At 41.6% G+C, this 27242-nt stretch overlaps 2 protein-coding genes across 5 annotated transcripts; one reads left to right on the top strand and one right to left on the bottom strand.

Annotated features, from left to right (window-relative positions):
• The first annotated feature begins 390 nt into the window (after positions 1-390).
• On the top strand, positions 391-21446 carry eppk1 (epiplakin 1). 2 transcript variants are annotated; one of them, XM_037092674.1, is made up of 3 exons: positions 391-497; positions 5897-6051; positions 6412-21446. In XM_037092674.1, the coding sequence occupies exon 3, from the start codon at positions 6426-6428 to the stop codon at positions 20208-20210; it is 13785 nt and encodes a 4594-aa protein (XP_036948569.1). In that variant the 5' UTR covers positions 391-497; positions 5897-6051; positions 6412-6425; the 3' UTR covers positions 20211-21446. The 2 variants fall into 2 exon arrangements, with proteins under 2 accessions (XP_036948569.1, XP_036948570.1); XM_037092675.1 differs by having other exon boundaries at positions 5897-6026.
• fbxl6 (F-box and leucine-rich repeat protein 6) lies at positions 21113-27237 on the bottom strand. Of its 3 annotated transcripts, none has more exons than XM_037092686.1 (10): positions 27142-27237; positions 25308-25909; positions 24902-25060; positions 24729-24792; positions 24101-24232; positions 23739-23846; positions 23541-23654; positions 22995-23226; positions 22419-22662; positions 21113-22244 (listed from the first exon to the last, which is right to left on the bottom strand). In XM_037092686.1, exons 2-10 carry the CDS (start codon positions 25847-25849, stop codon positions 22115-22117), a joined length of 1725 nt encoding a protein of 574 aa, XP_036948581.1. In that variant the 5' UTR covers positions 25850-25909; positions 27142-27237; the 3' UTR covers positions 21113-22114. The 3 variants fall into 3 exon arrangements, with proteins under 3 accessions (XP_036948581.1, XP_036948582.1, XP_036948583.1); XM_037092687.1 differs by having other exon boundaries at positions 27003-27142; XM_037092688.1 differs by lacking the exon at positions 27142-27237 and adding an exon at positions 26998-27108.
• Between the last annotated feature and the right edge of the window lie 5 nt (positions 27238-27242).

Genomic DNA, 27242 nt, shown 5'->3' on the forward strand with positions numbered 1-27242 from the left:
TCCGCTTGTCACAACCCGGCTGGTAAGATAAGAAAGATAATCATCACCGCTCACTTTCAGTAAACTCTGAGGGGACAAATCATTTACTGTACATCGATATATAGACAAAGAAAACTTTAGAGAGTAATCTTAAAGATTTACATTTGATTGCAGTTATATATATATATATATTCAGCACACCTACAGGACAGTTATATAGGAATTATTCTGCCACTATTGTGTACGAGCACAATAGGCCAGTTTTGAGGAAGTCTAATGGAATTCCTGGCATCCTGAGCACAGTGTACAGAGATCTCCGGCCGCTACTCCCTCCTGGTCTGGTTAGAGGAGGCTGTTCCTCAGAAGGGGAGGGACTTAACAGCTGGACCTGCTGTATATCTGACCGTGAGCACAGAGGAACACGTCTGAGATGTTGGGAACTCCCCAATATCTCTGATACCAGCTGAGGCCGGCTGCAGACCGCTGCTGAAGAGAGTGGGACTTTCCACAAACTTCAGGTAGGAGATTTTTTTAAAATTCTAATTTCATTTGTTTCTGGAGCTCTGAAAGAAAAGAGCACGGCGTTTCAAAGAAAGGCTCATTGTTTGAGTGGAAGTGTTGTTTAATCCAGACTACAACCACACGCTTTAAACTGTGGTTTGGTTGCTCCTGTGTGGCTCGTGTAGAAGAGACAGTGGTGTGAAAGCCACAAGAGAAGAATTGGCTCTGACCTGCTGCACTGTCGGCCAACACCCCTCTGATAAAAAGGGAAAGCAAACATTCCTCACAGATTACCTTTGACCACACTTGTAAAAAAAATAACGTTTTGCACATACTAGGCTTGATAATCCATGTGACAAGTCTGAACACGGTGTCTACATCATCCGGCTTTTGTCACACATAATGAGCATATATTTCCAAAGGTGGTGAAGATATTATGCAACTCCAACACAATACTCCATTACCTCATTCATTCCAGCTTTTGGGTGCACTTTCCTAGAACGAATAAAAGGTACATTTATGGCCAATCAAACTTTAGATAAGATTTCTTTCACTTTCACAAACATTCGTTAAGTCAGATGCCAATCAAACAACCAACTACTTTATTTAATGATTCTAATAAGTTTTGATTATCATGTTGTGACTGTCTATTTGGTGACAAGGAGCATTAAGATTACAGATAAGGTATTGATTACACAGATCTGACATCCTCTCTGAAAGCCCTAAAAGGTGATGGGTCAAACTTATTATTTCCTCTGTTTTCCTGTGATAACAAGTGAATTATTGTCAAGATCAAAAGTTGGTTGTGTCATTATCACGGACTAACAAATATTGTGTTCCTGTTTCTTGTGGGTCTCAAGAAAACAATGTCTTTATCTCGGGGAAACAAAGTTTGTTATTCCCTGATAACAGCATAAATGACTCCTAATCTCGAGAAAACAAATAAGATTTTACACGTTATGACAGGATATAATTGATTCATTACACTTACAAATTACCTGTTAAAAATGTAGTCAGCAACCTAATCCAAGTATTAAAGTACTGTAACTTGATTAGTCTTGATGATGATTGAAGTTGATGATTATTTTTGAATTAAAGTCCTGTTAGTATCCCCTTTATTTACTGAATGTATTTGTAATCTAATTACATGGTTTATATTGTAACTGTAACAGAATACAGTCACATTTTTATGTATTCCGTTGTTCCCCGAGCCTGAACCTTTATTAATTAAAACAAGCCTCAGCCTGACACTGTCATGTTACGGTTCAAAGTGTCCGAGAGTGCGTTTGTATGTAAGTATGCAAAAATCAGTATTTATGATGGAATAGTGGCATTGGAAAGTGCCAGTGGCTACCAAATTTTACAAAAATCTTTCTCCCTCTGGACCTCCTGGTTGGATTTACCCCTGGCTGACAACCACACATCTCTGTGGACAGCCCTGTTAAACGATGGTAAAGGTTTATAAAAACTAGCTGTGACTTAAATCGATGATTAACTGCACCAGTTATAGATGACGGTTGTTATAAAGCCTTACCCAGCCTTTTCGACTGCTGAGATTGTGTCAAGAATGCTCAGCAGCGTTAAACATGCCAGTGTCAGTTATGATGCAACAGGCCTTGCGTACTGTAACGTAGCCAAAAGGCGAGAACACTCAGGTGATTTACACCATTGTGTAAATCTTGTTCTCCAACTTGTTTTACTTGGAGGCACAAAGGAAGCAGGTTCACTTGGTCGTCAGCTGTTCAGTCTGAACATTCAGACAGATTCTTGGCAAGCGAATGATTCATCCTGACAAGCTAGCGTGAAGCTAATTTGCCTTTAAGACAAAGCCGGGATGCATTCAACAAGAGCGTTTCACTGTCTTCAGTTAATCAATGTCAGTGTACCAGTTTTACTTAACTAGTGAAAACTGACGTAACTTAAAGCTGTGACGGTCAGTCAATTAACTGACTTGTTAATGGACAGGAAATTGATCCTTAATCATTTTGACAATATGACTTGTTGTTCCTTGTTTAACATTAAATGATATATCTTTGGGTTCTGGACTGCTGGTTGGACAGAGCGAGATATCTGAAGACGTCACCGCAGGTACAAAGATACATGAGCACTTTGATGTTTTATCAACATTCATAAAAAATATGATGGGCAGATTAATCATACATCCCTGATTAGAGTTTCACAAGTGATCAATTTCAAACAGATAACTAAGTGCAGTGCAAACCAATGTGACTGTTAGGTCATAAAGTTTAGTATAATTAGGAGGCTGATACATTTGCAATAAATGTGAAAATCTTGGTGTCAAAATTTAAAACGGACCAGTGTTGTAACTACTATTTACTCAACTACCGTACTTTCGAAGTACTTGTAGTTTCCTGGATTGTTTCCAGTTTCTACTACTTAATGTTTCCACCTCACTGTTGTTTGGTGCATTTCTGGAGCTTCACAGCAAAACAGAGTTACAGCATTCTCGTAAACAACCGAAGTAGATGGGGACTTGTTTTGCGTTTAAAAAACATTAAAAAGAAGGACATAAAATGGCTTCATACAGCTTGTCCAGGGTAGTCCAAGTCTCCGGAAGCCCTGAGATCCCAAATTAATTTAAAAAAGACTTTATTTACACCCTGGACACGCAGGTGAGCACATCCACCCACCACAGTGAAGATTCAGCTTGACAAAGGGTGTAAATAACATCTTTTCAAAGGCATCTCGGGGCTTCCGGGGACTTGGATTACACTTTTATTTTGCTTATTTGATGACTCAATTTAGATTTTTTTCTTTAATGGCTATAATTCATCACATGTATCCAATCAGATAGTGTTGTGGGCAGAACACTGAGTGATGACTGCAGGTAGAAATTGGCAGCTGCATCAGAGTAAAAGTTGTGCATTTTTATACTCATGTATTTTCTCTCAATCCTCTCAACAAAACACACGACTCCAATATGGGAAAAATCCTAAATACCAAATGATGCGTCTGTAATGGTGCTATACTGACCTGCATTAGAGTCAGAGGTGGTTCTTATCTTCTTCCTCCATTGTATATTATGTAGATGGAAGGGACATCAGATTAGTTCCCTAGCACTGAGTCTCCTTCAGGCTAAAATGAATTTGACTGAGTACTATCTGCAGCCTGAGAACAGGAAACAGAGAAGCTACAGTATGCTAACGCTCTGGTAACTCCTCAACTTCAAACAGATCATGCATGAACCTTTTTACGACATGATAAGCAAATCCTACAGCGCAATAAATGTAAATTGAATGTGCATCGTCTTTTTAAAAACATTTACAAAGCGGGTGTCAGTCTCAAACAGTAAGCTCATGTGTTGGTGGCAGAGATACTGCTGCATCGCCTGACTGCTGTTGTTGTACAAACAGAAAAAGCTTCAGTCACCGTACATGAGAAGAAGTGTGTGTTACTTGGCCTGTAGCTGCTCATAACCACGCTGCTGTAATCGCACCGTCGTGACCTCACTGTCTTTGCATTGCAAGTAGTTAAAAAACAGCACACACCTTTGGTCCACTCAGATTAGAGAGCATGTATTTTTAACCACATTGTACTCACATTTTGCTGTGAAAAAATGCTTGTATGGCAGCTGGTGATTTATCACATCACCACAGCAGCATATAGAAATAATCATGTACAGAAGAAAGCCTCGTCTGTGTTCCTGAATCACTCCACACCCATTTTTCTGAGAGTGATTATATTCACCACTCCCCAGTGGCAGCATGACTTCATCTGTCACATAAAGCACAGGCACCAGCCTATCAACACAAGGGGTGGAAAAAGCCTCAGGTTCATAGAAAGCATAGAAAGTTCTTACTAGTTAGTTTTATGTGGTTGCTTTACAGTACTGGTTGTTCAAACTTGAAAGTTATGGGGATTTTTTGTTAGTCTCATTCAATACTGTATCTTCAAACTTTTTCTGATTTCAGCCTTTTTTATTCATAGGATCCAGGTCAGATACACTTGTTTAGAAAATACAAAAAGACACTACAACTGTTTAATTTTCTTAATTATTCTATATTTAGCTTCGATCTCTCAGACGCTGATTCAACCTGCTCAGTCGGCCAAGAGGCCGGGTCGGCCTGGTGTGTCTGGATCCTGAGGTCTATGTTAGTGTCTTTCAGCTCTGGTTCACTTGCACTCTTCATTCAATCAGCTGAGAAGGGAATGAAATACAGATATATTTTCATTACAAATGATGATAATCGATAATGGCCCTTTGGCGCTCATTCACCAGGGACTTTTTGTAATCAATGGCATCAAGACACAGGAGCAATAAACTTGTGGCTGATGCAAAGTTAGGATAGCATGATAAGGCTAACAAAATTATGAAACTGGTTAATTTTCAAAGCTTAGGCGATGATGGGAAGTGGAGGGGGGTATTAGAAGCAGAATGGACGCACTGGGAACAATGTAGTCGTGTCTTTTTGCTATTGGATAGATGTAACCAGCAAATATCTTGACTGACAGCCCCAGAGCCCTTAATGCATGAGAGGAGTGACTGACAGGATAGTATGAGAAATGAACAACAGGTCTAAACATGAGAACATGCACTCTGACTGAACATCTGCTAGAACTGCATTAACACAACTACAGCTGAGGTGTACAGCCAACTGTACACTACCTGCGCTGGACTAAACGGCAGACTGACAACGGTACTGACTAGCTGGATCTGAGAATAGGATTAAAAGTGGCATACTGCTTGCGTTTTCATGCCAGTTGTTACAACACTCAGTATCTGGCTGTTCCAGTTTTGAAGCATTACACTGTTTTGTGCCAAAGCAAATAAATGAGGATGTTTGAGAAACTCGTCCATGAACTGGCGGAGAATTCATTTATAATCTTAACAGGGACAAGATGAAATGAAAAGAAACATTTAGCTTAAATTACAATATTGTATACAAACTGTATATATATGCACCATGTACTAATGCATAAATGATGTATAAAAAAAAACTATCATCACTTGGACTGTGTTTAAAATATATTTGCATGAAGGTGCTTAAAGCCTAACAGAAATGCGAACAAAGGCCTCAATTGAAATGTAATTCCCTTTCCTCTAAACTACATTTTTTAATACTTTATCAAAATATTAAAGTGTTATTTGTATGTCTTACAGTCCCTCTATTATAGCTGTGCAAAAGGAAGCTTGTCCTTTTAAACTGGAAACACTGTATGAGATTAGATTTACCATATACACCTTCAGTGTTGTATCAACATCACCCTTTTTATAATCTTGCTAGTTATGTCTGTGTTCATTCTGGCTGGAGTTTAAAGTAAATGAACTAGGTAAATATCCAGGAGTAATAAAGACTTTCAGTGCACAATAAAAAAAAAAGTTAAATAATCACAGGATCAAATAATAAACGATAACACTACACTAAAACACACTTCGCTTGCCTTATCTCCACAGGAACGGTGTTTCAAATCACCAGGACTCTGACCATAAAATCCAGGGTACCTTTGGTCTTCACCCCCCTTATCCTGGACGGTGAGAAGCATCTGAATACCTGAGGCCACCAGATTCTGACAGAAGCTAAAAGGTTTGATATAAAGTGATATAAAGAAGTACGTACTGCACAAAATCTTACTCGAAAATGTGAACACCACACCCAAAAATACATTTAGACTTTCGCCTCTTCTCAAGACTAGAAATAACCATTATTACAGGACAAAATGCACATATTTGGCCAAAAAAGACAATACAGTAGAGTGGTAACTGAGTGTATTTCTCAAATTTCACATCATATGCAACTAGTGGAAGGGAAAAATCGTAAGATATTACATATAATTTCAACACAATCCACAATTTCTTAGTCAGAATCTCCATATCTTCAAATTTTGTGGTGGACATATTGATGCAATTTACTTAAATACAATGCATGCAATATCTAAACCACTTTAAGCTGATGTTTCTGTGTCACACAGCTCTTTAGGCCAAGATGGGTCAAGAGATGGAGCAGAATGGCCACACAGAAGTCCACAAACCTGTGGCTGGCATATTTCTGGAGAAGACAAAGGAAAAGATAACAATATACCAAGCCATGAAAAAACGTCTCCTTAAGCCAGGAACAGCATTAGCAATGCTTGAGGCGCAAGCAGCCACAGTGGGCATCATAGACCCGATAAACAATCGGATACTTCCTGTTGCAGATGCTGTTAAAGAGGGAATAGTTGGACCAGAGATGAAAGAGAAACTCCTCACTGCAGAGAAAGCTGTCAGTGGCTATGTAGACCCCTACACCAACCAAATGATATCTGTATTCCAAGCTATGCAGAAAGATTTAGTCCCAAGAGATTACGGGTTGAGGCTGCTGGAGGCGCAGATAGCCACACAAGGCCTGTTTGACCCAGTGGAGAAGACAGGTATCTCAGTCGAAGCTGCGATTCAGAAGGGCTACTATGAAAAAGGTTTGCTCGATAACAAGATGTCAGAGCTCAGAGTCTTCTACAATCCAAGCTCACAAGAAAATCTCAACTACAAAAACCTCCTTGAGAAATGCACTGTGGAGCCTGACACTGGCCTGCTGCTCCTCCCTGTTTGCGTCACCTTTAAAGGTCTGCGAAGAGGCGTTAGCTCCACTCAACTCCTTGAATCAAAGATCATTGACAAAGAAACATATGATGATCTACAGAAGGGAAAAACCACAACACAGGATGTGATGTTGATGGAAACAGTGAAAGAATACCTCGAGGGCAAAGGCAGTATTGCAGGCATTGCTGTATTTTCTTCAAATCAGAGGATGAGCATCTATGCAGCCATGAAGCAAGGCATACTGATGCCTGGAACAGCTCTAGTTCTATTGGAGGCACAAGCTGCGACCGGGTTCATGATCGATCCTGTTGAAAATAAGAAGTTCTCTGTGGATGAAGCCATCAAGCACAAACTTTTTGGCCCAGAATATCATGCAAAACTGCTTTCTGCTGAGCGGGCAGTCACTGGATATAAAGACCCATACACAGGTGAAACTATATCCCTGTTTCAAGCGCTGTCAAAAGACCTCATCGTCAAGGAACATGGGATCCGCCTACTCGAGGCGCAAATCGCTACAGGTGGAATAATAGACCCAATCAACAGTCACAGACTCCCCACAGAAGTGGCCTTCAAGAGAGGCTATTTTGATGAAAAACTTAACGCAATACTTGAGGATTCAGGGGATGACACAAAAGGATTTTTTGATCCAAACACAGAAGAGAATCTGACTTATCTTCAGCTGATGGAAAGGTGCGTCACAGATCCCATCACTGGACTGTGCCTCCTGCCTCTCCTTGAGAAGTCAGACAGGCTGAATTTTAACTTCATTGATCACCAAACTAAAACAGCCTTCAAAAAGGAGATGGTGAAAGTGACATGTGGGAAGTACATGGGAATGACGGTATCTCTGTGGGAACTCCTCATGTCAGAATACTTCGACGAGCATCAGAGGACAGACATCATTCAAAAATACAGAGAAGGGAAGCTCAGTATCAAGATAATCATCACAATGGTTCTGGAAGTCATAGAAAAGACTGTGAAAACAACAAATGTTGTTTTTGAAGGCATCAGAGAAACTGTCACAGCCAAACAGCTAGTAGATGCAGATATCATCAGTAAGGAGGTTCTGGAGAATCTGGAAAAGGGAAAAATTTCAGTGAAGGAAGTGATTGAAGATGAAAATATAAATGTGTACCTGCAGGGCAAAGACAGCATTGCAGGTATCCTGCTGCCTGACTCTCAAATCATGACCATTTACCAGGCAAAACAAAAAGGAAAGCTGATGCCAGGAACTGCTCTGATTCTACTGGAGGCACAAGCAGCAACAGGGTTCATCATTGACCCGATTGGTAACAGAAAGTTTTCAGTGGATGATGCTGTCAAAGCAAAGATTGTGGGGCCTGATGTCTGTCAAAAACTGCGCTCAGCAGAGAAAGCTGTGACTGGGTACAAAGATCCATACAGCGGTAAAAAAATCTCTTTGTTCCAAGCCATGCAAAAAGATCTCATCGTAAAAGACCATGGAATTCGACTTCTGGAGGCACAAATTGCCACTGGTGGGATCATTGACCCAGTGAACAGCCATCGCATTCCTGTCCATGTCGCCTACAAGAGGGGATACTTTAATGAGGAAATGAATCAGATCCTGAATGATCCAAGTGATGACACCAAAGGATTCTTTGACCCCAACAACAACGAGAACCTGACATACCTGCAACTCATGGAGAGATGTGTCACAGATCCCAGTACAGGTCTGTGCCTCTTGCCACTCAAGAGCAAAGGCAAGAAAATAAACATAGATGAGAATATGAGAGAAGTGTTCAAAACAACAACAGTTACTGTGAAGTATGGCAGGTTCAAGGGCAAGCACACAACACTGTGGGATATCATCAATTCAGAGTATCTGTCTGAGGATAAAAGACAGGAGTTCTTCAAGCTCTTCAAGTCAAGAAAAATCACCATCGAGCAACTCATTGTCACCATCACAGAGATCATTGAGAGCAAAGAGATTAAAAAACAAGCAGGGCTGAACTTTGAAGGTCTCAGGGGAAATATCTCAATTGTGGACTTGCTGGAGCTGGAAATTGTGGATGAAAAAACATACTGCAGCTTGGTCGATGGACAGATGACAAGCAGTGATGTGATGAATATGAACAATGTGAGAGACTACCTACGAGGAAAAGGTTGTGTGGCGGGGGTGATACTGCAACCCTCCAATCAGAAGCTGAGCATCTATGAGGCACAAAGAATTGGCATTCTCACACCTGGGACTGCCCTTTGCCTCCTTGAAGCACAAGCGGCCACAGGGTTTATTGTTGATCCTCTGAAAAACAAAAACCTCACAGTGGAACAAGCTCTCAAAGAAAAGGTTATCTGTCCTAAGATATATGAAAAGCTCTTGTCTGCGGAGAGGGCCGTCACTGGATACAGAGATCCATACACTGATCAAAAGATCTCACTTTTCCAAGCCTTGAAAAAGGATTTAATTGTCAAACAGCATGGCATCCGTTTACTTGAGGCCCAGATTGCTACAGGTGGTATCATTGATCCCTTGAAGTGTCTTCACTTGCCTCTTGAGGTTGCATACAGGAAAGGCTATTTTGATGCAGATCTCAATCAAGTCCTGTCAGACCCAAGTGATGACACAAAGGGCTTTTTTGACCCAAACACACAAGAAAACCTGACATACATGGAGATGTTGGGTAGATGTGTCAAAGACAAGGAAACAGGACTGTTTCTCCTGCCAATGAATGACACACGAAAAGCTACAGAAAAAAAGTCAAAAATGTACACCGACACAGAGATAAAGCAAGAGTTTGAAAAGACAACTGTGAACATCTCTGTAGGACGCTTCTCAGGAAAATCAGTGTCACTCTGGGACTTGATTCATTCTGGATACTTCACTGAGGAACAGAGGGTTGAATTCATTGAAAAATACAGAACAAGAAAGATTACCATGGAAACCATAATTACATCAGTGACTTCCACCATTGACAAACTGGAGAAAATTGAAAATCTCCAAATGGTAATGGGACTGCGAAAGCCTGTCTCTGCACAACAACTACTGGATTCAGACATCATTGATGCACAAACATTCAAACAGGTGAAAGAGGGAAAACTCACTCTTGAAGCAGTCACCCAACATGAACCTGTGAGAGGATACCTGAAGGGAACCGGAAGCATCGCTGGAATTAAGGTTCACGCATCCAAAGAGGTAATGAGCATATATGAAGCAAAAAAGAAAGATCTGCTGACACCTGGCATTGCCCTTGAACTGCTTGAAGCGCAGGCTGCAACAGGATGGATCATTGATCCTATCAAAAACAAGCTCTATGCCGTTGATGAGGCAGCAAAGGAGAAAGTAATTGGACCAGATGTCCATGAGCAACTTCTCTCAGCTGAACGAGCTGTGACCGGCTATCAAGATCCATACACAGATGCAACAATATCCTTGTTTGAAGCCATGAATGAAGAGCTGATTCAAAGAAACGATGGCATTCGTCTTCTTGAGGTACAGATGGCAACTGGAGGAATAATTGACCCGAATCAAAGCCTCAGACTACCCGTTCATGTTGCGATGAAAAAGGGCTGTCTCGATGAAGAAACAAGCAAGATTCTGCTGAACCCCACGGATGACGCAAAGGGATACTTTGACCCAAATACCAAAGAAAACCTCTCTTACCTCCAGCTCATAAAGCGGTGTGAGAAAGATCCTGAAACTGGGCTAATGCTTCTACCCCTGTACGAAGAGGAATCCCATGAATTTCACACAGATGAGAAAGTAGAGCTTGAGTTCAAAAACAAAACTGTTGCCATGAATGTAGGAAGATTTAAAAACAAAGAGGTGACATTGTGGGAAGTGTTGCTATCTGAATACATATCAGAACAAAAAAGGGGCCAGCTCATACAACAGTACAAGACAGGAACGATGAAAATAGAGGAGATCATTGAAATACTCACTGTAATCATTACAGAGGTGTCATCCAAAGAAAGAAAGTTCAAAGGACTAAGAAAGCAGGTCTCAGCCAGTGAGTTGTATGAGTCAAAGATTATCTCAAAGGAACTTTTCACACAGATTATTAAAGGGGAAGTGACTGAAGACAATGTTGATGAAATGGAAACAATTCAACGGTTCCTTGGAGCGACAAACTCCATAGCAGGTGTGAGAGTTGAATCTACGAGGAAAGTAATGAGCATCTATGAAGCCAAAAGCAAAGGCCTGCTGACTCCTGGTACTTCTCTGGTTCTGCTGGAGGCCCAGGCGGCCACTGGCTTTGTCATCGACCCTGTGAACAACAAGAAACTTTCTGTAGAGGAATCTGTGGCTCAAGGAGTAGTGGGGACAGAGTGGAAAAAGAAACTGCTATCAGCAGAAAGAGCAGTTACAGGATACAAAGATCCCTACACTGGAAACACAATTTCTCTCTTCCAGGCCTTGAAGAAAGATCTTATCGTCAAAGATCATGGGATTCGTCTCCTTGAAGCACAGATTGCCACAGGAGGTATAATTGATCCAGTGTACAGTCACAGAGTGCCTGTACAGGTGGCGTATCAAAGAGGTTACTTTGATGAGGAAATGAACCAGATTCTGTCTGACCCTGATGATGACACCAAGGGTTTCTTTGACCCCAACACACAAGAGAACCTCACCTATCTCCAGCTGGTTGAGAGGTGTGTCACAGATCCCATCACAGGACTTAGCTTACTGTCCATCGTAAAGAAAGGAGAGTTTTACTTCTTTGTTGATGAGGCAACAAAACTCATTCTGAAATCCACAACAACAACCAAAGCAGGAGGGAAATACCAGGGAAAAACACTTTCTCTGTGGGATTTGCTCTACTCCAAACACATCACAGAGGAGAAGAGGAGAGAGCTTGTGCAGCAGTACAAGTCTGGATCAATCACAATTGAACGCTTCATGGAAATCATCCTGACAATCATTCAGAAGCAGACTGCAACAACCTCATCGTCATCACTCGTCACATGCCAACCACCAGAAACAAAAGTTGACAGCAGCACAACCAAAACTACCGTCACCACAACAACAACAGAGACAAGTGAAGTAAAAAAATTCCATGGAATCAGAAAGGATGTCACAGCTACTGAGTTGCTTGAATCAAAAATCATCGATGCAGACCTCTACAAAGACCTTAGTGCTGGAAAAGTCACGGTGACTGAAGTAAGTGAAATGGACTCAGTACGCAAGTACCTAGAGGGAACTAACTGCATCGCAGGGGTGTACCTGCAGTCTACCAAAGAGACAATGAGCATCTATGAAGCCAAAAGCAAAGGCCTGCTGACTCCTGGTACTTCTCTGGTTCTGCTGGAGGCCCAGGCGGCCACTGGCTTTGTCATCGACCCTGTGAACAACAAGAAACTTTCTGTAGAGGAATCTGTGGCTCAAGGAGTAGTGGGGACAGAGTGGAAAAACAAACTGCTTTCAGCAGAAAGAGCAGTTACAGGATACAAAGATCCCTACACTGGAAACACAATTTCTCTGTTCCAGGCCATGACAAAAGATCTTATCGTCAAAGATCATGGGATTCGTCTCCTTGAAGCGCAAATTGCCACAGGAGGTATAATTGATCCAGTGTACAGTCACAGAGTGCCTGTACAGGTGGCGTATCAAAGAGGTTACTTTGATGAGGAAATGAACCAGATTCTGTCTGACCCTGATGATGACACCAAGGGTTTCTTTGACCCCAACACTCAAGAGAACCTCACCTATCTCCAGCTGGTTGAGAGGTGTGTCACAGATCCCATCACAGGACTTAGTCTACTGGTCATCGTAAAGAAAGGAGAGTTTTACTTCTTTGTTGATGAGGCAACAAAACTCATTCTGAAATCTACAACAACAACCAAAGCAGGAGGGAAATACCAAGGAACAACAGTTTCTCTGTGGGATTTGCTCTACTCCAAACACATCACAGAGGAGAAGAGAAGAGAGCTTGTGCAGCAGTACAAGTCTGGATCAATCACAATTGAACGCTTCATGGAAATCATCCTGACAATCATTCAGAAGCAGACTGCAACAACCTCGTCGTCATCACTCGTCACATGCCAACCACCAGAAACAAAAGTGGACAGCAGCACAACCAAAACTACCATCACCACAACAACCACAGAGACAAGTGAAGTAAAAAAATTCCATGGAATCAGAAAGGACGTCACAGCTACTGAGTTGCTTGAATCAAAAATCATCGATGCAGACCTCTACAAAGACCTTAGTGCTGGAAAAGTCACGGTGACAGAAGTAAGTGAAATGGACTCAGTACGCAAGTACCTAGAGGGAACTAACTGCATTGCAGGGGTGTACCTGCAGTCTACCAAAGAGACAATGAGCATCTATGAAGCCAAAAGCAAAGGCCTGCTGACTCCTGGTACTTCTCTGGTTCTGCTGGAGGCCCAGGCGGCCACTGGCTTTGTCATCGACCCAGTGAAAAACAAGAAACTTTCTGTAGAGGAATCTGTGGCTCAAGGAGTAGTGGGCACGGAGTGGAAAAACAAACTGCTTTCAGCAGAAAGAGCAGTTACAGGATACAAAGATCCCTACACTGGAAACACAATTTCTCTGTTCCAGGCCATGACAAAAGATCTTATTGTCAAAGATCATGGGATTCGTCTCCTTGAAGCGCAAATTGCCACAGGAGGTATAATTGATCCAGTGTACAGTCACAGAGTGCCTGTACAGGTGGCGTATCAAAGAGGTTACTTTGATGAGGAAATGAACCAGATTCTGTCTGACCCTGATGATGACACCAAGGGTTTCTTTGACCCCAACACACAAGAGAACCTCACCTATCTCCAGCTGGTTGAGAGGTGTGTCACAGATCCCATCACAGGACTTAGTCTACTGGTCATCGTAAAGAAAGGAGAGTTTTACTTCTTTGTTGATGAGGCAACAAAACTCATTCTGAAATCTACAACAACAACCAAAGCAGGAGGGAAATACCAAGGAACAACAGTTTCTCTGTGGGATTTGCTCTATTCCAAACACATCACAGAGGAGAAGAGGAGAGAGCTTGTACAGCAGTACAAGTCTGGATCAATCACAATTGAACGCTTCATGGAAATCATCCTGACAATCATTCAGAAGCAGACTGCAACAACCTCGTCGTCATCACTCGTCACATGCCAACCACCAGAAACAAAAGTGGACAGCAGCACAACCAAAACTACCATCACCACAACAACCACAGAGACAAGTGAAGTAAAAAAATTCCATGGAATCAGAAAGGATGTCACAGCTACTGAGTTGCTTGAATCAAAAATCATCGATGCAGACCTCTACAAAGACCTTAGTGCTGGAAAAGTCACGGTGACTGAAGTAAGTGAAATGGACTCAGTACGTAAGTACCTAGAGGGAACTAACTGCATCGCAGGGGTGTACCTGCAGTCTACCAAAGAGACAATGAGCATCTATGAAGCCAAAAGCAAAGGCCTGCTGACTCCTGGTACTTCTCTGGTTCTGCTGGAGGCCCAGGCGGCCACTGGCTTTGTCATCGACCCAGTGAAAAACAAGAAACTTTCTGTAGAGGAATCTGTGGCTCAAGGAGTGGTGGGCACAGAGTGGAAAAACAAACTGCTTTCAGCAGAACGAGCAGTTACAGGATACAAAGATCCCTACACTGGAAAGACAATTTCTCTGTTCCAGGCAATGACAAAAGATCTTATCGTCAAAGATCATGGGATTCGTCTCCTTGAAGCGCAAATTGCCACAGGAGGTATAATTGATCCAGTGTACAGTCACAGAGTGCCTGTACAGGTGGCGTATCAAAGAGGTTACTTTGATGAGGAAATGAACCAGATTCTGTCTGACCCTGATGATGACACCAAGGGTTTCTTTGACCCCAACACTCAAGAGAACCTCACCTATCTCCAGCTGGTTGAGAGGTGTGTCACAGATCCCATCACAGGACTTAGTCTACTGGTCATCGTAAAGAAAGGAGAGTTTTACTTCTTTGTTGATGAGGCAACAAAACTCATTCTGAAATCTACAACAACAACCAAAGCAGGAGGGAAATACCAAGGAACAACAGTTTCTCTGTGGGATTTGCTCTACTCCAAACACATCACAGAGGAGAAGAGAAGAGAGCTTGTGCAGCAGTACAAGTCTGGATCAATCACAATTGAACGCTTCATGGAAATCATCCTGACAATCATTCAGAAGCAGACTGCAACAACCTCGTCGTCATCACTCGTCACATGCCAACCACCAGAAACAAAAGTGGACAGCAGCACAACCAAAACTACCATCACCACAACAACCACAGAGACAAGTGAAGTAAAAAAATTCCATGGAATCAGAAAGGACGTCACAGCTACTGAGTTGCTTGAATCAAAAATCATCGATGCAGACCTCTACAAAGACCTTAGTGCTGGAAAAGTCACGGTGACAGAAGTAAGTGAAATGGACTCAGTACGCAAGTACCTAGAGGGAACTAACTGCATTGCAGGGGTGTACCTGCAGTCTACCAAAGAGACAATGAGCATCTATGAAGCCAAAAGCAAAGGCCTGCTGACTCCTGGTACTTCTCTGGTTCTGCTGGAGGCCCAGGCGGCCACTGGCTTTGTCATCGACCCAGTGAAAAACAAGAAACTTTCTGTAGAGGAATCTGTGGCTCAAGGAGTAGTGGGCACGGAGTGGAAAAACAAACTGCTTTCAGCAGAAAGAGCAGTTACAGGATACAAAGATCCCTACACTGGAAACACAATTTCTCTGTTCCAGGCAATGACAAAAGATCTTATCGTCAAAGATCATGGGATTCGTCTCCTTGAAGCGCAAATTGCCACAGGAGGTATAATTGATCCAGTGTACAGTCACAGAGTGCCTGTACAGGTGGCGTATCAAAGAGGTTACTTTGATGAGGAAATGAACCAGATTCTGTCTGACCCTGATGATGACACCAAGGGTTTCTTTGACCCCAACACTCAAGAGAACCTCACCTATCTCCAGCTGGTTGAGAGGTGTGTCACAGATCCCATCACAGGACTTAGTCTACTGGTCATCGTAAAGAAAGGAGAGTTTTACTTCTTTGTTGATGAGGCAACAAAACTCATTCTGAAATCTACAACAACAACCAAAGCAGGAGGGAAATACCAAGGAACAACAGTTTCTCTGTGGGATCTGCTCTACTCCAAACACATCACAGAGGAGAAGAGGAGAGAGCTTGTGCAGCAGTACAAGTCTGGATCAATCACAATTGAACGCTTCATGGAAATCATCCTGACAATCATTCAGAAGCAGACTGCAACAACCTCGTCGTCATCACTCGTCACATGCCAACCACCAGAAACAAAAGTTGACAGCAGCACAACCAAAACTACCATCACCACAACAACCACAGAGACAAGTGAAGTAAAAAAATTCCATGGAATCAGAAAGGACGTCACAGCTACTGAGTTGCTTGAATCAAAAATCATCGATGCAGACCTCTACAAAGACCTTAGTGCTGGAAAAGTCACGGTGACAGAAGTAAGTGAAATGGACTCAGTACGCAAGTACCTAGAGGGAACTAACTGCATCGCAGGGGTGTACCTGCAGTCTACCAAAGAGACAATGAGCATCTATGAAGCCAAAAGCAAAGGCCTGCTGACTCCTGGTACTTCTCTGGTTCTGCTGGAGGCCCAGGCGGCCACTGGCTTTGTCATCGACCCAGTGAAAAACAAGAAACTTTCTGTAGAGGAATCTGTGGCTCAAGGAGTAGTGGGCACCGAGTGGAAAAACAAACTGCTTTCAGCAGAAAGAGCAGTTACAGGATACAAAGATCCCTACACTGGAAACACAATTTCTCTGTTCCAGGCAATGACAAAAGATCTTATCGTCAAAGATCATGGGATTCGTCTCCTTGAAGCGCAAATTGCCACAGGAGGTATAATTGATCCAGTGTACAGTCACAGAGTGCCTGTACAGGTGGCGTATCAAAGAGGTTACTTTGATGAGGAAATGAACCAGATTCTGTCTGACCCTGATGATGACACCAAGGGTTTCTTTGACCCCAACACACAAGAGAACCTCACCTATCTCCAGCTGGTTGAGAGGTGTGTCACAGATCCCATCACAGGACTTAGTCTACTGGTCATCGTAAAGAAAGGAGAGTTTTACTTCTTTGTTGATGAGGCAACAAAACTCATTCTGAAATCTACAACAACAACCAAAGCAGGAGGGAAATACCAAGGAACAACAGTTTCTCTGTGGGATCTGCTCTACTCCAAACACATCACAGAGGAGAAGAGGAGAGAGCTTGTGCAGCAGTACAAGTCTGGATCAATCACAATTGAACGCTTCATGGAAATCATCCTGACAATCATTCAGAAGCAGACTGCAACAACCTCGTCGTCATCACTCGTCACATGCCAACCACCAGAAACAAAAGTGGACAGCAGCACAACCAAAACTACCATCACCACAACAACCACAGAGACAAGTGAAGTAAAAAAATTCCATGGAATCAGAAAGGACGTCACAGCTACTGAGTTGCTTGAATCAAAAATCATCGATGCAGACCTCTACAAAGATCTTAGTGCTGGAAAAGTCACGGTGACTGAAGTAAGTGAAATGGACTCAGTACGTAAGTACCTAGAGGGAACTAACTGCATCGCAGGGGTGTACCTGCAGTCCACCAAAGAGACAATGAGCATCTATGAAGCCAAAAGCAAAGGCCTGCTGACTCCTGGTACTTCTCTGGTTCTGCTGGAGGCCCAGGCGGCCACTGGCTTTGTCATCGACCCAGTGAACAACAAGAAACTTTCCGTAGAGGAATCTGTGGCTCAAGGAGTAGTGGGCACGGAGTGGAAAAACAAACTGCTTTCAGCAGAACGAGCAGTTACAGGATACAAAGATCCCTACACTGGAAACACAATTTCTCTGTTCCAGGCAATGACAAAAGATCTTATCGTCAAAGATCATGGGATTCGTCTCCTTGAAGCGCAAATTGCCACAGGAGGTATAATTGATCCAGTGTACAGTCACAGAGTGCCTGTACAGGTGGCGTATAAAAGAGGTTACTTTGATGAGGAAATGAACCAGATTCTGTCTGACCCTGATGATGACACCAAGGGTTTCTTTGACCCCAACACTCAAGAGAACCTCACCTATCTCCAGCTGGTTGAGAGGTGTGTCACAGATCCCATCACAGGACTTAGTCTACTGGTCATCGTAAAGAAAGGAGAGTTTTACTTCTTTGTTGATGAGGCAACAAAACTCATTCTGAAATCTACAACAACAACCAAAGCAGGAGGGAAATACCAAGGAACAACAGTTTCTCTGTGGGATCTGCTCTACTCCAAACACATCACTGAGGAGAAGAGGAGAGAGCTTGTGCAGCAGTACAAGTCTGGATCAATCACAATTGAACGCTTCATGGAAATCATCCTGACAATCATTCAGAAGCAGACTGCAACAACCTCGTCGTCATCACTCGTCACATGCCAACCACCAGAAACAAAAGTGGACAGCAGCACAACCAAAACTACCATCACCACAACAACCACAGAGACAAGTGAAGTAAAGAAATTCCATGGAATCAGAAAGGATGTCACAGCTACCGAGTTGCTTGAATCAAAAATCATCGATGCAGACCTCTACAAAGACCTTAGTGCTGGAAAAGTCACGGTGACTGAAGTAAGTGAAATGGACTCAGTACGCAAGTACCTAGAGGGAACTAACTGCATCGCAGGGGTCTACCTGCAGTCTACCAAAGAGACAATGAGCATCTATGAAGCCAAAAGCAAAGGCCTGCTGACTCCTGGTACTTCTCTGGTTCTGCTGGAGGCCCAGGCGGCCACTGGCTTTGTCATCGACCCAGTGAAAAACAAGAAACTTTCTGTAGAGGAATCTGTGGCTCAAGGAGTAGTGGGCACGGAGTGGAAAAACAAACTGCTTTCAGCAGAAAGAGCAGTTACAGGATACAAAGATCCCTACACTGGAAACACAATTTCTCTGTTCCAGGCCATGACAAAAGATCTTATTGTCAAAGATCATGGGATTCGTCTCCTTGAAGCGCAAATTGCCACAGGAGGTATAATTGATCCAGTGTACAGTCACAGAGTGCCTGTACAGGTGGCGTATCAAAGAGGTTACTTTGATGAGGAAATGAACCAGATTCTGTCTGACCCTGATGATGACACCAAGGGTTTCTTTGACCCCAACACACAAGAGAACCTCACCTATCTCCAGCTGGTTGAGAGGTGTGTCACAGATCCCATCACAGGACTTAGTCTACTGGTCATCGTAAAGAAAGGAGAGTTTTACTTCTTTGTTGATGAGGCAACAAAACTCATTCTGAAATCTACAACAACAACCAAAGCAGGAGGGAAATACCAAGGAACAACAGTTTCTCTGTGGGATTTGCTCTACTCCAAACACATCACTGAGGAGAAGAGGAGAGAGCTTGTGCAGCAGTACAAGTCTGGATCAATCACAATTGAACGCTTCATGGAAATCATCCTGACAATCATTCAGAAGCAGACCACAACAACAACAACCATCACCACAACAACCACAGAGACAAGTGAAGTAAAGAAATTCCATGGAATCAGAAAGGATGTCACAGCTACCGAGTTGCTTGAATCAAAAATCATCGATGCAGACCTCTACAAAGACCTTAGTGCTGGAAAAGTCACGGTGACTGAAGTAAGTGAAATGGACTCAGTACGCAAGTACCTAGAGGGAACTAACTGCATCGCAGGGGTGTACCTGCAGTCCACCAAAGAGACAATGAGCATCTATGAAGCCAAAAGCAAAGGCCTGCTGACTCCTGGTACTTCTCTGGTTCTGCTGGAGGCCCAGGCGGCCACTGGCTTTGTCATCGACCCTGTGAACAATAAGAAACTTTCTGTAGAAGAAGCTGTGGCTCAAAGGGTGGTTGGCAGTGAGTGGAAAAACAAACTGCTATCAGCAGAACGAGCAGTTACAGGATACAAAGATCCCTACACTGGAAACACAATTTCTCTGTTCCAGGCCTTGACAAAAGATCTTATTGTCAAAGATCATGGGATTCGTCTCCTTGAAGCGCAAATTGCCACAGGAGGTATAATTGATCCAGTGTACAGTCACAGAGTGCCTGTACAGGTGGCGTATCAAAGAGGTTACTTTGATGAGGAAATGAACAAGATTCTCTCTGAAGCTGATGATGATACCAAGGGTTTCTTTGACCCCAACACTCAAGAGAACCTCACGTATCTGCAGCTGGTTGAGAGGTGTGTCACAGATCCCATCACAGGCCTTAGCATACTGCCCCTGCACAAGTGAAGCTTTCAAGTGGAAAAGCTTTCCAGAAACTTTTAGTCTCACATTTTGTCTGCTTTGTGGGGATGTTTGTAAATCAAGCTTCAGTTAGTATTATTTCCTTTTTTGTGCTTTTCAATGTCTTACAGGTTTTCCAACAGAACATCTGGGGATAAAAATGCATTCATACTGCACTGTGCTAAATACTGAGCCCAAGGAATGAATTACAGAAACTTTCTATGCTTTTATAGAAGTAGTTGTTTTGGTTTCATCTTTATGTGACTGAGCACAATTAACCTGCATGCACACACAAAACCAGGGCCAGGGCACTGACTGTGTAATTTAAACAAAGTTCTAATAATCATATAATGATTCTACTTAGAGACTTACCTGTGTTTAATATGTACAATGTGTGCAATGACACAGCCTATTTGCTCTCACATGAGTTAACGTTGAAAAGTACCATACATTTAACTGTGATGTAGGTCATTTTCTTGTTACCATTCCCTTTGTAATTATCTAATTCTGAGCTTCCTTGAATACAGACTGTACTTCACAGTAAATGTTTTGCTTAAATGCTTTATTAAAACTGTGGAATCTATGGAAGTGATTGCCTTCACATTGACTCAACTAACTGGGGTTTTTTTTTTTTTTACATGACCTATTGACTGGACTTAAAGTTGATTTACATTTACTGCTTTATAGCTTTTCTTACAAACCTCTATTGTTTACTCATTAAGCCAAATGTGAGTAGTTAACACAGTTTAGCTTGGCCTGCCTTTTTTTTTTTACATTGTTAGATAAACTTTCTTCCTCTTTTTGTTCCACTGTTCGTCTCAATAAATAAGAAAGATTTGAACATATAATATCTCTTGGCTTCATTTCAACAATTTTGCTGAAACATGTTGATATTTTCAAAGCATATGGATCTTGATACATTTTAATTAAGTCAGCACAAGACATACTGTACATGAATTTCAAGGCTGAATAGTCCTCGCATTGGTTGCAGAAAAACTAGAGCTCTTGACACACCTATAATACTTCCAGTCCAACGGGCAAAAAAAAGACAGTTTGTAGTTTCAAACAAGAGCACAGCAAGTCAGGCTCCATTTGGTCATTCTGTACATTAAGCTTGTTGGTACAGCACTCTCTAGTGGAAACAAACTATATTACCAACTTTATAGTGACATCTTGAACATTTAGTTAGTCTGGAATTATTGTAACTTGATGTAAAAAAAAAAAAAAAAAAGAAAAATATTTTTTTTTTTAAAATTGCATTCAAGAAATGCTGGTGTTTGTGAAGAGTTCATTTCCAAAAACAGATGAAAACATTCCTAAAATGAATAGACAAACACCACTTTGACTTCACAATAAACAAAATATCTGGGATGTTGAAACAAACTTACAACAACTTGATGGTGATATGGTGTGCTCAAATAAAATAAAAAAACAGGATTGAGACAAATTAAACAAAATAGAGATAAGTGTTTTTGGAAATGAACCCTTCATATGGACAGTGCTTTTACTGACATTAACAGCACCAACAGGTTTTCTCATTGTACTACAAACCATTGGTTTTTGCTCTTTATGAATAATAAAGTAACTCTTTGCACGGACTGCGTATCTTGTATGATCAGTGTATATACAAAACCATATTTACAAAAGCACCAGAGGACAAAATATCCAAATTACTTAAACAGCATTATTCACAAAGAGTTCTCAGTGCTATATGGTAGGCAACTGGACTGGCCAGGCCCTCCAGAAAAATAATCAACGATTACTGCCCGCAACAATCACAAAAAAACTCCGCATTTTTCTGGAAGGACTGACTGGCTTCTTCAGTTCTGAATAGTTGTAAAGAGGGACATTTTAAGACGTCTGTTTTTTGCCTTCAGTTTATGATTCCTGGAGTCAAATGAATATGTGAACTACTCCAATTTGTCCAGCAGTTGTCGAATGTCTTCTTGGCCCCGATAAATTCTCTTCAAGCCTCTTGGAAGATAGCGGCAGGATGAAAGATTGAGGTAGCTAAGAGCAGTCATTTGGCCGATGATAGACCTGCAAAATATAAGATAAAGACTTATTTCTTGTGAAATCGTCTGAAAAGATAAACCTGCAGAACTAGGGATTTACAAATGTGAATGTTTGTGCTGTCCTTTAAAAGGGTTAGCTCTTTGTGAATTAGATTATTCAGACCGGTAGAGTCATGAGGTAAAACTATACATTGAATACCTGAGGGCAGGTGGTGTGATCCTGGTCCCACTCAGGTTGAGTGAACGCAGGGTATCTGCCTCGGTTGCCTGAGCGAGGTGACTCATAGCGATCTCCAAGTCCTCCTTACTGAAGAGCTGATTTGCAAGGTCGAGCTGTTGCAGTGACTGACACCATTTCTGGGTCACCATGTGGATCCCCGCCTTAGGAGATGACAGCCCAACATTGCTGCTGAAATACTGTCCCCAGAACAGACACTCAAGCTCTGCAAAATCACACAGAAAATGATGGAAGCACTGATTAATCTATTGGTTTTTGATGCAAATTCAGACCACTGATTATACAAACACAAGTGGGTGTTTCATTTGTAAATTCAAGGCAACTCTTATACATTTGTGTACCAGCTCATTAGTGCAAAACGTATTTCTACACCTCTAGCACATTTTTGGGCCATTGTAGATTAAATAGGAAAACACCAAACTAAGCTTTTCATTATAGGCCCCAAATACACATACAAATACAATACATTTTAAAATAAAACTTACATCAAATTGACCAAAAGTTACCCAAAGTATAAATCTTATAACTCAGCCTTACCAGGACAGGGTAGTGTTGCAAGACCAGATGGTGTGATTCGCGAACAGCCTCGCAGGTCCAGCACCCGCAGCCTTGTGGACCCAAAGAGAATTTCCCACAAATCTTTGTCGGTCATGTAGGAACAAGACGTGGTAGCGATACAAAGCTCCTCCAGTAATGGGAAACCTAATGCTGAATCACCGGCATTACGCATTGTCTTATGCAGAGGTCGGACATTCAGCATCCTGAAGGTCTGATGAGAAGTACAGCAGACGTAGACTCAAGTTTCGTGGACACGGTGAGTTGTTCAACACACGACATGGAAGGGCTAATATCTATCACTGACAGCAGGATTATAGTAATTAAGGTTGCAACTAACAATTGTATTTATTATCAACTGATCCTGACGACTGTTTTGGCTTATTTTATCTGAGATTAAGATGGTAATGTCTTGTTTTGCCTGACCACCAACAAAACACATAAAACGTGAACATAAAATTACATTTGCAATTTAATCCTTTTAATGTAATAAAGGAACAATAGTCACACTGTATATTCTTTTTTTACCTTGAGTTTAGGGCATGCTGTCTGTAGAGCCTGGATGCAAACAGGAAGTTCGCAGTCTTTACTGTTGAGCTTTGTGTTGACCTCTAACAGCTCCAAATCAGGACAGTATCCCCTCTGGCAAAACAAATTCAATATTTGATCAGACTGTGTGTCATGAATACATTAAAAGAACCAATGGAGAAAGAAGAGGGGGCTTACAGTGATGGCAGTCAGAAATCTGTCATTCTTTAGACCGTGAGTGAACAAAAACTGCTTGATTTGGCTCCCATGATTTTCGAGGTACTCCAGGGGTCCCTCAACCTGAAACTAGAGCAAAAACAGGTTTTCTATGAATCTACAATTCTATATGTAACCAAGCAGGTTGACAATGAAATCTGCTGGGTACTGATAGCTGTGTCTGGTGTATTAAATTGGACTGTGTCTAACTGTTGGCGTCCTGCCGTTGCTTTTACTGTCTGTGTACAGAGACCACCGATGCAGAAAGAGTTCTCATTGGAAACAATTTGTATAAATCACATTTTCTATAAGGAATGTTAATGAGCTGGTTGAAGGTGTTGTACCTCTGAATACTGGAGATTTATACTTTGCAGAGCCCGGCTGTGCAGACCAAGGCACTGGAAGGCTGTTGCTGTCAGGCCTGTACAGTGGGAGAGTGTGAGGGAGCGAAGGTGAGGGCAGAACTGTGCCACAACCTAAATTTAATGACAACATAAAAATTGAAAAAATTGTTAGTACAAAAGGAGTTGATCAATTTAATTCTAAGGATTTTTACAAATGTAATCCGGTAATATTTTGTGACTAAAAATGTTAGGTGAATATCCCAAATTTTATTTAATGGTGAATTTCTTACTTGACAACCAACCTCTTCAAATAAAGCCAATTAGGACTAGAGATGAACTGATTTAGAAAATTCTGGAATGATACCAATACAGATGTTTAAGATAACAAAATGCCCAACAGCTGGTGCTGATGTTTTTTGTTGTTCTTGTGTTTTCGCTGTTATTTTGTACCCCCGTTGTGACAGGAAAGCAGAGAAATACTAAAATAATAACGGAAATATCTGCCAATTTCTGATGAAAAATACAAGAAACAAGTAAATGACTACCAAAAGTAATCAGCTAACCTTTTCAGTTCAGGAGCTTATAAACAATAGTTGACAATGACAAATATCTGGTCTTGATGACTGACCTCGACTGCATAGCTAGCATTCTTCGTCCAGTGATAGAGGGAGAAGTCTCGCAGCTGAGAGAATCTAAAAAACAAGAACTACACTTCATTGTTTCATTTTCAATTGATACTGATATTAAAAGTCCAAGACATCTATGCACAAATTAATAAACTAATACACTAATAATACTGACCTGTTCTGTGCTAGCCAATCAAAAGTGTCTTTAATCCTCTTCTCAGTTTTAGGTAGCTGGGTTTTTCCTGGCGCAATCCAGCAGTGACCTACAGTCACCTTACGCCACAGGACCGGACTGGAGGCAGCAGCGTTCCACAGACGACAGACTCTGCCAACTCTACAACAAATAAAAACAATAACGTTCCTAATCATGATCATGATATTGTAAATGTATATAGAATCATTTGTGATATAACAAGATCCATGATATGAAAAGACACGTGTAAACCTTTGTTTTTACAAAGTTTTGCAAAAATTTTAAACACGATCACCCCAAACTATAATATCCAGATAAAGGTTCAACCATTTTCGATGGTGTGTCTCATTTTTTTTAAGTCTTCATATATCAAATATGAGTTAATTACCTGCATAGAAACGGTACAGCACCATCCTGGATGACCACCATTTGAAAAATATTGATTAGCACCTCCTCTGGAAGACTTTGACCCCATCTATGGTCTGTTACCGTCTGTGCCATGACTAAATTGGTGTCCCTTTTTTCCTCAGCAACTGGATTATTTGCCAGTTTAGGCTTGGCAATGGGTTTCTTTTTCTTCTTAGTCTGGACAGCTTTCACTTTTCCTTTAGTTAGCTTCTTCTTCTTTTTGCTCCCCTTCTTCTTTGGGGGAGTCCAGGCTGACTCTCCATACTGAGAAGTAGTACTCGATATGACGAGTAGCATGTCTTCCCCTTGATGGACAGTGTAACCAAGCTGGGCAGGCCGGGAGACTCTGGCCTTTTTGGGCTTCTTGGCTTTTGCATTGGGAGGATTAACAGCTGTCCTCTTCCGAGACACCTTCTTTGGCTTTGGTTCATCTTCTTCTGGACCTAATGTATTTGATGTGCTTGGTGCAATGTCTTCTTTTCTCTCACTGTAGGCTAAAGCCCCTGCTTCAGAGGAATCCATCGTGTACTGCTAACTTGTCTTTATTATGAGCTTCATTCCAAGAACAACAGATGGTTGCATCTGAAAACAGAAACAGAATCAGAATGAGATCAATCTGTATCTAGCGTGGACAAGAATGTCATTTACATAGTGAATGGGGAGAGAGTAAATAAAGCAGAGTAGCTCAGAGAAAAGTAAAAAGTTTAACATTAGGGTGCCAGGGTAGCTCAGTTGGTAGAGCATTTACCCCATGTACAGAGACTATGTCTCCCATCCTCTCATCCTGTTTATTGTCATATCTCAAGATGCTATATTAAAAGGCCAAAAATCCTATATGATTCTTAAAGCTCATGTTAGTGATAGACATAATGACTTAATATAAAGTTCGTGGGAGGTATATTGTAAATTACACTCAAAAGCCCAGATATCTCTGCATAATCTTGTGCAAAACAGCAGATTTCTTGAGTGTGCACTGGTACGTGATAAGGAATCGATATACGATTAACAGGACAAATTGAGAATTAATGGATCGACAATGTTCAGAATCTCAAGATGCAAATATCCCTTCCAATAGAGATTACAGTACTACCTCTTTGCAAGAGAGGAAACAGAAAAATGGCTGAAAATGGCAGAAAGAGTTTCTGTTTCCCTGCAGCTGATAAATTCCATTGCTGTATGAAGTCTTAACTATGATATATTACTGATATCTAATTAGATTTTGGATTAGATATCTGGTGTATTTTGCTGGCAAAGAGCAGAAATTTAAATGACAAAAAGTCAGTACAATTTTGATATACATTCTTTACTGCCTTTAAGTTTAGTTAAAGTTTTTACTGTCTATCAACTGTAAAAAGCTTTAAAATGAGACACATTTCCCTCCAGCACACTATGTCCATCGTTTCCAGATGTGTTTTGTATCAATGAAGCTGCCTGCTTCTCCATTGTTTGTAGACAGAAGACCAAGTCAGTCACATCCTCGTTGTTGCTGTCTATTTTTAAGTGAGAAAAAATGAACATGATACAGCATATTTTCTTCGGTTTTAAAATATAAACTAGCCGGCCATTTACCAATCATAGCATCGATGGCCACCTAAGTATGTTAACGTTAGCTAACGTTAAAAGAATCACAATGACTGTTGGGTTTGACTAAGCTAACGTTCCTGTGTTAACTTACTCGTTAACACGCCGCCATGTTATGCAACATAACAGTCGCGTCGCGCCGTTGCTACGTCAACAACAAATACTATCGACAGAAACACTGTCTTACGGCGAAAAATTACTATTTTGTACTTAATGTTGAAACTTTACATTACCTGCCGCAAAATAAACGGCTAGCAACCTCCAGCCTGCTAGACCCACAATGCATTTCACGTCTCCTCTGTGATTGGTGGATCCCACGCCACCAGCCCGCCTT

The sequence above is a fragment of the Acanthopagrus latus genome, chromosome 3 (genome assembly GCF_904848185.1).
Source record: "Acanthopagrus latus isolate v.2019 chromosome 3, fAcaLat1.1, whole genome shotgun sequence".
NCBI lineage: Eukaryota > Metazoa > Chordata > Actinopteri > Spariformes > Sparidae > Acanthopagrus > Acanthopagrus latus.

What these genes read in the sequence shown, in the direction of transcription:
- eppk1 (XM_037092674.1), top strand. Translation starts at nt 6,426, where the DNA reads ATGGGTCAAGAGATGGAGCAGAATGGCCACACAGAAGTCCACAAACCT.
- fbxl6 (XM_037092686.1), bottom strand. Translation starts at nt 25,849, where the DNA reads ATGGATTCCTCTGAAGCAGGGGCTTTAGCCTACAGTGAGAGAAAAGAA. An exon ending in GATTTCTGACTGCCATCACT is followed by an intron (nt 23,655 to 23,738) that starts GTAAGCCCCCTC and finishes TTGTTTTGCCAG; the next exon opens with AGGGGATACTGTCCTGATTT. An exon ending in CAGCATGCCCTAAACTCAAG is followed by an intron (nt 23,227 to 23,540) that starts GTAAAAAAAGAA and finishes ACTTCTCATCAG; the next exon opens with ACCTTCAGGATGCTGAATGT.